Source organism: Seriola lalandi, unplaced genomic scaffold, assembly GCF_002814215.2.
Source record: "Seriola lalandi dorsalis isolate HSWRI2012SDOR001 ecotype SW California unplaced genomic scaffold, Sedor1 jcf7180002054246, whole genome shotgun sequence".
NCBI lineage: Eukaryota > Metazoa > Chordata > Actinopteri > Carangiformes > Carangidae > Seriola > Seriola lalandi.
The window spans coordinates 338,718-347,636 of NW_019524799.1; the positions used below are offsets into that span (position 1 = coordinate 338,718).

Sequence of the window (8,919 nt, forward strand, 5' to 3'; positions counted from 1 at the left end):
TATGGGATAACATGGGAAGCTGCAAAGGTTAGACTTACTGTAAATTCTGCCTTTTAAAATGGGTCAAGCAGTCAAACAGTCCTGATGTATTCATTTTAAAAACGTGGGTGAACTTTACCTTCATGTTCTCAAATCTTATACTTCGATTCATCCTTGACTTGAGGGAAACAAAGATGCTACGGTGCGATGAACTGATCTGTTACGAATCCTTAAAAATGACACATACACATGCAGTTGTTTCAAACAGCATTTATTCTTGTATGAGAAAATATTGTCTCAGGCAGATTAACAGATCTTGCAGTACAATTCAAATGACAAGATCAAAAAATCTCCTGTGCCACCAAGAAAAACAAGAAAAGCTCATGTAGGCGTCACTGCTGCCTACAGAGCTCAGGTCTTGTGCCACCTCACTTCTAGAGAATATGTTCTGACATGTTGGTGAATACCATCACTATTACAAAGAGCTACGTAGCATCATACATAAATCTTTTCAATATTTTACTTTTTAAATAACACTCTCAACTGCCACAAATTATAAATTAAAATCTAAATTTGATTTTTGCATTCCTTAAATTACTTCATGTAAGCCAATATAAACATACATTTACATATTTACAAAACTATACACATGCACCTTTACTACACTGAGGCTGTATACATATATGTATATACTGTATACACACACACACAAGCTTTTTGCCACACATATGGCTCCAGGAGTCACCGATCCTACAAGTTTTTTTCATCTTTTTTTTTTTTTAAAAACAGACCGATTGTGCTTTTCAAGTCATTTCAGCCAGATTTGCAAATAATTGCAAGTTTTTCAGTGAGTGATTGCAGTAGACTTCGTTATAATAACCACTAAATAATCAGCTTCACCTCTGTAGTGGCGTCACATCTTACTAACCAAGTAGCTGCACCAGGTACTCATTCTAGTATCATAATACAGTTTCACAATATGGAAAAATAAGTAAAAACCTCTCAAGTCCCACCCAAAACACATCATAGCTGGACTAAAAGTTCAAGAGTGTTTGCACTGGCAGCCATTTGACCAACATTTATCAGTATTTCTACTACTTTGAGTTGTTCTATTGTACTGTACTTCCAATTCTCAGAGCCACTGAATAAAATGTGTACACACCCAAACATCTAGGAATGAAACGTAGAACCAGTTATGCTTCCTTTCAGGCTTAGCTTTAAATTCAGTGTCACTGCCAGCTCTAGCAAGTTTGACATATTTGTTTTTGAATAATATTTCCAACAGTAAGTAAAAGGCTAGAGTCCATGTGATTCAATGGAGGGAAAATTTGAAATATAGGTTATTATAAGTTTATGGAGTAAACGAGTAGTAATTCAGCAGTAATTTGCAAAAGGAAGCAGGAGTGCTTCAGAATGACGATGTAGTGTCAACAGCACGCCTTCTTCAGAGCTTAAAGGAAAACCAAAAGAACATTTTATTTTTCACTTTGGCCTTCTTTCCAAGTTACTACTATTAACTTGTTTGCCTTACATTTATCAAGGCGTCTTGAGCAGCAGAGTATACCACCTCTGCAGATTTAAGTGCATAAGCTACATAATGATCTATTTCTTAGTTTGGTGCCTTTTTATTTGGAAAATACTGGTAATATTAAATGTTTTATTTAATATCACCAGTATCACTTAGAAATATCAAAGACAAAATTTTCATCCATAACTGTCAAAGCTAAATTTCTCTGGAGTCCAGATATGACATGAACATTAAGTGGGACTTTTGCACTTCAATAAACACAGTGACATTTCTATGGCAATTACAATCTAAATATGTTTTGAATCAAGACAGTCCCTTTCACAATTAAATATTTACACTTTTCTCACTTGAGTCTTGACTCACTTTGGCCTAAAATAATAAACTTTATATGAACACATAGCAACAGTGGTTGTGTAAAACCTTTTTTAAAAAAAATTACTTGAATAAATGAACAAATTCATCTACAAAAATATGTTCAAGCACCTTTTCTCTCCATTTTAAAAACCAGAGCATCGGGTCTAAACAGAAAACCTTTTAATACCATCAACTGCTGGAAATGTTGGTAATCCCTAATTGTACTTTTCCACTTTTTAAGAGCGTTGATGAAGCTTCTATACATATAACCAGGCAGCCTGTTTAAGATGATGAAATGTTTCAGCTAAAATTTATATAAAATTGGAAGGAGTGAAGTTAAGATTTCCTCTCACGTGGTTTAAATGTACTATGGCTCGGTCATACGCAGTGTGTACAGACTTGCGAACACTGGGTTTCTTTCCTTCCATTAAGCGCAGTTTGTCTACAGTGTCATCCATCCCCAGCGGCAGTAGTTTATTACGAGGGAGCCATTGCCTGAAAACCAAGAGGGACAATTTTCAAAGTGAGCAAGATTACTCCCGCTTGTTGTGAAGTTCAGTGTTAGGTTTATCCTGCTTGTCTGAATCTTACCAAGTTCTTTTGGTGTCAAAGAAGAGCACTAAGAAGAGCTTTTCGCCTTCGTCCATTTGTCTCCAGTCGCCCAGTTTAAGTACCTCCACAGGAGGCACTGGAATGGGGATGCCGTTATGCAGAAGCCCTTCCTGGGGCATATCTGGGTCAACAATCTGTAACAGTAATTTATGTCAGTTACTGTACATTGAATAATTATACCCATCTATGCGTAAAGTAAAAGATTTAATCCATTCTCACCATTGCTGGGTATGACGGATATCCTCTGCATTTGGCCCAAACTAGGTCCAGTGGCGCAAGCTCTGTCTCACTATCTAAAGACAGAAGTGTAGACTTTCCTGTGAACAGGATATTCCAATATATACAATTAATTTGTATTCATGACAGCTTTTGAGCCCAAACTTTAAACTGAACTGAACTGAACATAAAAATACTAAACTTTTGTTTTTTGTGTGTATAATCTTGCATTACACATCCAATAAGCACACAAAAACAGTGGCATTTCACTGTAGTTTGATTGCCCTTTCTTCATACACACCAGACCCAGAGATGTCTCCATTCTCACTGCCAGGGACTTTGGCCAGTGCAGGTTTACCCCGACTACGTTTGGGTGGGGAGACACTACAGCTGTAAACAATAGGAGAGAAAACATTTAAACCTGCAACAACAGATTTACAAAATGTCAGACAAGTTGTGAACACAACCTTTTAAGTTTATATTACACTCTAGTTAAAAGCAGTTGGTTATATACACATCCAGCAGATACAAAGCAATATTAGCAGTCATTTGGAGTCATGTTTGTTTTTCTGCGATCAGGCTATAATTTTCTGTCAAAGTGATTAACTGTTAATATAACAATATTGATATTAGCAGCTTTAAGGTAAAATTCACTAGCAACAAAGATTATGAACCTATCCATACTCACTTTAATGTTTGGTCGTCATCATCATGGTCTGCAGAGTTGTGCTTTCCATTTGTGAGGCCTAACACAAACACAAATGAAATCATGACTGATATGGACTTCATGAATCTTAAGAGTCTCTCTCAGAATTGAAGCGATCCATTTTGTCCGTACCTGCTTCCCTGGGTGGTGGAGGGAGTTTGTCTGCGTCATTTTCTGAGCTGAGGCCTCTGGACCTCAGGTGGTGCGAGGAAGGAGAGGGAGGTGCAGGGGAGGCATTTGGACTGGGAGGTAAAGTGGTGATGTTGGTCACACCGGGTGAATTTGGACTACCAGGGGTGCTCTCCAACCCATTGGTTTTACCTTCAGACGATTTCCCATTCTGCTGTGGCGGGGACTTGTTTCTTGCCATCCGTGCCCCATTTTTAGCTTTCTTAAACAGAACAGACGTACGACGACCAACCCCCGCCAAAGGTATGGTTGGGGGTGTTCCCAGCGGTGTAACCTCGTGAACAGCTTCCGGTTGTGAAGATGGTGTTTCACCGACTTCAGCCTCATCTTCACCTTGGCTTTTGCTCCCACTGCGGGATGATCTCTGGCGCTTGTATGAGCGCCCTGGTGACCTTCGGCCTCCAGTTACAATACCCAGGACAGGAGGCTCGAGAGGAGCATCTCCTGGCAGTGGTGAAGACACTGGGCAAGTAAGTTCTAGCACAGGTGGAGAGTCATCTGCATCAAAGAGAAATTTACTTCAGGATCATAAATAAAGCTGAAATAATTAGTCGAATCTTAACAAAATCTCCAAAAGTTCACTGGCTGCAGTCTCTGTTTTATATCACTGTAAATTGAATATTTTTGGGTTTTTGTTGGTTGGTTGGATAAAGTAAGACATTTGAAGACATCGTATTGGACTCTGGGAAATTTTAATGGGCATAATTCTTCACTATTTTACATGTTGGAGACAAAATGATTAATCAGTTTATCATAAACTTAACCAGAAGATTAACTCATATTGAAAATAATTGTCAGCTGCAGCACTAATCTTCAAAAAAATATCAACAGTTCAGTGCAGCCAAACCGCATCATAGAAAAGTAACTAAAAATCATTTTACCTGTCCCAGAGGTGGACACTGCAGTCAAAGGTCCATTATCCACAATATTTGTCTTCTTTTCCTTCTCCTGTTCCTCCTCTTCTTGCTCCTCCTCCTCTTCTTCCTCTTCTTTTCCATCATCATCTTTGTCATTACCATTCACAGACTGAGTGTTTTGCTGCTGCTGGTTCACCTTCTGTCTGAGAGTGTTGATCTCTCGGCGCAGAAGCCTAATGCGCTTGGTTCGTCCACCGCTGGTACGCATGGATGTAACCATGTCCAGTTTATCCAGCAAGGCCTTTAGTTGTTCGTCTGTGGTTAAGTGCAGTCTGTTCTCTGGGTCCAGCAGAGAGTCCACTGAGGAGGAAAAGGGCATGAGAATAGTTGAGGCATGTGGGTTATGTTCATAAAGAAATAGCTAGTTCCCATTCTCAACTCACCGTCATCCCACGTACAATGGTAGAAGCCATGTTTGTTTGGAGCCTCTGGGAGATGCATGCCGGTGTTGGGGTCCAGGCCAATGCTTTGAGACTGCCTGTGTGCATGGCGGAGGATGGCTCCACCCACCTCCCGCAGCTGTAAAGCTGTCTTGTGAAACATGGTGTCCTTGGAGTTGTACTTGAGGCAGTTGGTAATCATAAGGTCAAAGTCCTTCTCTAGGTCGGTGATGGAGCAGTAGGCATGTCCCTCCAGTTTGGTACGCATGGTGGAGAAGTCCATGGGTTGGGAAATAAACTCCAAGTAATCTGGGACCTCAGTGAATCATTATAATCAGAATATTAGCTGAGTCATAATAAAGACAAAGAAATGTGTTGCTGATTGAAAACTGTATTTAAGTAGATTGTTTTCAAACTGCACCAACCTCTGACAGATTGACGGGCTCAGAGAAGATTTTGGCCGTGTCCTTCTCTTGCAGTTGGTCCAAGGTGGATCGGAGAAGCGTCAACGCTGGAGTCAACTTCAACTCAAGAGCAGCCTGCTGAATTTTCATCTGAAGAGATGATGTAAACACACAGGGGAGAGGAGAGGAAATACAAGGTCACTCTTTAAAGGTTCAAATGAATCATGAATGCTGAAGAGAACATAGATTACAGCTGTCTCTAACAATTATTTTCCATTATCAATTCCTCTGCCTATTATCTTTTCAATTAAATTATTAATCATTTTGTCTATAAAATGTCAGAAAATAGTAAAAGATTCCAAGGTAACTTGTTTAAATTGCTTGTGATATTCAGATACTTATCATAGATGACTACAAAACAAATCTGCAAATATTCATGTTTGAGAAGTGACAATCAACTAATTAATTAATTGACAAATTGTTGCAGCTCTAACAGAGATGTTTGTAAATGGTAACACTGATAGGAGTCTTGTAAAAAAATACCCAAAATAATTATAGCCTGTCTCATGCCTCACACTTCCTCTGTAACGCACCTGTTCTCTCTTTAGCCTCTCTCTCTTGCGGATCAACTCCACCAAAAGTCTGGCTCTTTCAAGGTCTTGCCTCAACTTTTGCCAGTATCGAAGCTCCTCTCTCGCAGCACACAGCTTCTCGTCGGGCTCCCTCTGGACACAAAGGAACAAGTACAAAGAGATCAGTTTTCTGATTCAGCTTTGAAGTCCATTATAATTAACATTGTATTTTATCATCTTAACCACTGCGGATAAATCTTATTTTTTTCCCCTGCACTTGTTGGTTAAAACAGCTTAAACCATTGCCTGGCATTATAAGTGAGTGAGCAATAGATTGAAACTGGCATTGACAACTTTTTACACGCTATCGCCCTCTGCTACAACGAGATGTCTACAACAAAGATGACAGAACAGCGAGGGCATGCGTGGAAGCTTGCCATCCATCTGAATCCGCTATTGCAAAGTGTGATGTCTGGGCTTATGCTTGATTTCAGTGTGTGAGAACACAAACATGGTGTGAGCGCCATGACTGACTCTGTTCTGAACAGACTTTATTGGTTCTCCGAATCCCTGATTTTCTAATGATAAACCAAAGGTACAACATAACAATATATCTAATATTTTGCCGCAATTGCAGTTATTGCACTTAAGTAGAAAAGATTTTATTCTATAATTTTCCTTTTGAAACACATACTGTCCCCAAATTTCTCTGCTCACCTGCTCTGCAGTCCTGTGGGCCTGTAGATGGGAATGAAGTCGACGTATTAAAGGCATCCCATTTCGTGACTGACGTTTCAGTAACCAGTAGTTATGAAGCCTCTGCATGAATTGATTCTTTCTCTGGACTTCAGCTCCTGTGCAGATCTTGTTTAGCCTGTGAAGATGTAAAAGTTGCTTATTAAAACCTGTGCGGTAATACTGGAGGTCATAATGACACCCCTGAGATAAGGTCATTTAAAATATCAATACAGACATTTTACAGACTTTTACATTTATTGATTAATTTCACTGGGTCAAAACCAAATTACATAAAAGTGATGTTTCCTATCGATCGCTGGAAAGATAAATAACCTCTTTTACACTACAGTAACATTATCTGGACATGCTGGGTTAAATAAATTCTCACAATATTCAAATGTCACACCTGTGAGAGGGGATCTGAGGCACGAGCAGCACAGGCACATTTGAGCGACGTGTCGACCCACCAGACCCTTTTGTATTCTTCTTTTTCTGGCCTTTGACAGGCTTCTTGTTTGGTGGTGAGGGGGGTCTTTGAGTATATGACCTCTGACCCCGGTTCCCTCTGCCCCCTACCAGTCTTCCTTCAACCGACTCGTCTCCTGACCCGTCCCGCCGAAACCCAACAGGGGAGTGATGCTCACAGAAAGCAGTCTTCTTCACAGAGAAGGTGGTACCGTTGACGCCCGTCTCCCGGACTGGATCTATCTTCATAAAGAGGCCAGCCTTCTGGGCGCAGGTAACATGAAAGGCCCTGTAACAGTTGGCTTTGTGGCACTGAATGGATGCTCCTCTGCCTTTCTGCTTACACAGGTAGCAGGTGAGCTTCCAGCGAGCAGGAGGGATGTTCTTGACCCCCTCAACAGGTTCTAAAAACACTGTGTTGGCAAAGCACACCTCCGGGATCCATATGGCACAGACAACATGAGCCCAACGTCCATCACTTGTCTGTTTGAAGGCACCTCCTCGGTTGGGACAGAGCACACAGTCTACAGGACGGGAGGGGGACTGCAGGCAGCAGCGGCACAGCCACTGGCCCTCAGGAACGTAGGGCACACCATAACACTCCTGGTGGACGGCCAGGTTGCAGATGTCACAGAACAGGATGACATTACTGTTGAGACATTCGTCATCCAGGCAGACACAGCAGAAAGCGTCCTCATCGACTGCACTCTGGGACAGAGCCTGGCTACGGGACTCCAGGATAGACTCCCTTTCCAGACGATCAATCAGTAGCTCAAAAGTGTCTGGAGATACAGAGGCATGACCGTCAGACACCCTCTTCTGGTTCACCATCTCCAGCCAGGCCAGGTCCTCCTCGTCCATGTCATACTCAGCCACACTGTCCTGTTCCTCCCCTGACTTTTCTATGTAACGGTAGTATGCTGTAGGGAGAGGAGGCGCCTCTGAAGGGCAAACTGAACTCAGCACACGGAAGGTGGGCTCGGGCAGTGGGCTTTGGTTAGGTGGGTGCTGGAGGGAATTGGTAGCACCTGTGTGCTGCTGGGAGCCAGACCGTTGGTTCTGATGAGATGTATTTTTACCACTCCTCCTGCTTTTACTGTTTGAGGGTTTTCTACACGATCTGGTTTTACTCTGCGTTTGCTCACTGTTCTCCTTATTGCTGTTGCACTCAGCAATGTCCTGGGCCATCATCTCGTCCTCAGTTATAACCGGCAGAGGATCTGTGATGTTAATCCGATGGAGCCTTCCATCTAGGTCCACTTCCACTATTTTCTGTGCCTGAGCGTATGTCAAAGTCTCCCTGGATGGAGAGAGCTGCAGTCTGTAGGGCGAGGGGGGCCGCAACTGGCCAGACGATCCCCTGCCCCTTCCTCTCCCTCTGCCTCGACCCCTACCCATGTTGAGTCCGCAAACAACTGTCTCACATTCCCACCTCCTCACCTTCCGCATGGGAGTTTACACCAGCTCCCTAACAGATGAAAAGAAAAAAAAAATTGCTGTGATTTAAGTTACTGTCTCAACACCAGTTTCTACTTTGTTCCATAATTGAAGGAGATATACAGCAGCTGTTTGAAGCTGTGGAAAATATGAAAGCTGTGATAGAAACAATCTTTGTAGTGAGTATCATATTGTTTGCACAGTGAAAAATGGGGGAAAAAAAATATTTTCCAAAGTACTATGTAGACAATTTGTCTTGTGTTTGTTCAGGTATAACAGTCAGATAAGATGAATGTTACATCTAATTGAGGGGACTTTTTTTAGCTTCGGTAAAGTAATCCATGATGCACTTCAGTCCTGTTGGGTGCTATTGCTTTGTCATTATTGTAATGTAGATGTTGTTTGTACTCCCTATCAAGTAA

At 41.7% G+C, this 8,919-nt stretch overlaps 1 protein-coding gene across 3 annotated transcripts in view; it reads right to left on the reverse strand.

Annotated features, from left to right (window-relative positions):
• Positions 1–234: 234 nt before the first annotated feature.
• brpf3a (bromodomain and PHD finger containing, 3a) overlaps positions 235–8,919 on the reverse strand; it is a 10,024-nt gene continuing 1,339 nt past the window's right edge. Inside the window, exons 2-13 of one of the 3 annotated variants that reach the window (XM_023404503.2) lie at positions 7,002–8,528; positions 6,575–6,731; positions 5,879–6,010; positions 5,307–5,435; positions 4,900–5,197; positions 4,466–4,801; positions 3,528–4,082; positions 3,378–3,435; positions 2,991–3,079; positions 2,693–2,790; positions 2,453–2,607; positions 235–2,356 (exon numbers count right to left, since the gene is read on the reverse strand). In XM_023404503.2, coding sequence (XP_023260271.1) covers positions 2,173–2,356; positions 2,453–2,607; positions 2,693–2,790; positions 2,991–3,079; positions 3,378–3,435; positions 3,528–4,082; positions 4,466–4,801; positions 4,900–5,197; positions 5,307–5,435; positions 5,879–6,010; positions 6,575–6,731; positions 7,002–8,509 — 3,699 coding nt within the window. In that variant the 5' untranslated portion in view covers positions 8,510–8,528 and the 3' untranslated portion in view covers positions 235–2,172. Of the gene's footprint in view, positions 2,357–2,452; positions 2,608–2,692; positions 2,791–2,990; positions 3,080–3,377; positions 3,436–3,527; positions 4,083–4,465; positions 4,802–4,884; positions 5,198–5,306; positions 5,436–5,878; positions 6,011–6,574; positions 6,732–7,001; positions 8,529–8,919 lie in introns of all 3 variants that reach the window. The other 2 variants (XM_023404504.2, XM_023404502.2) reach the window with 2 other exon arrangements.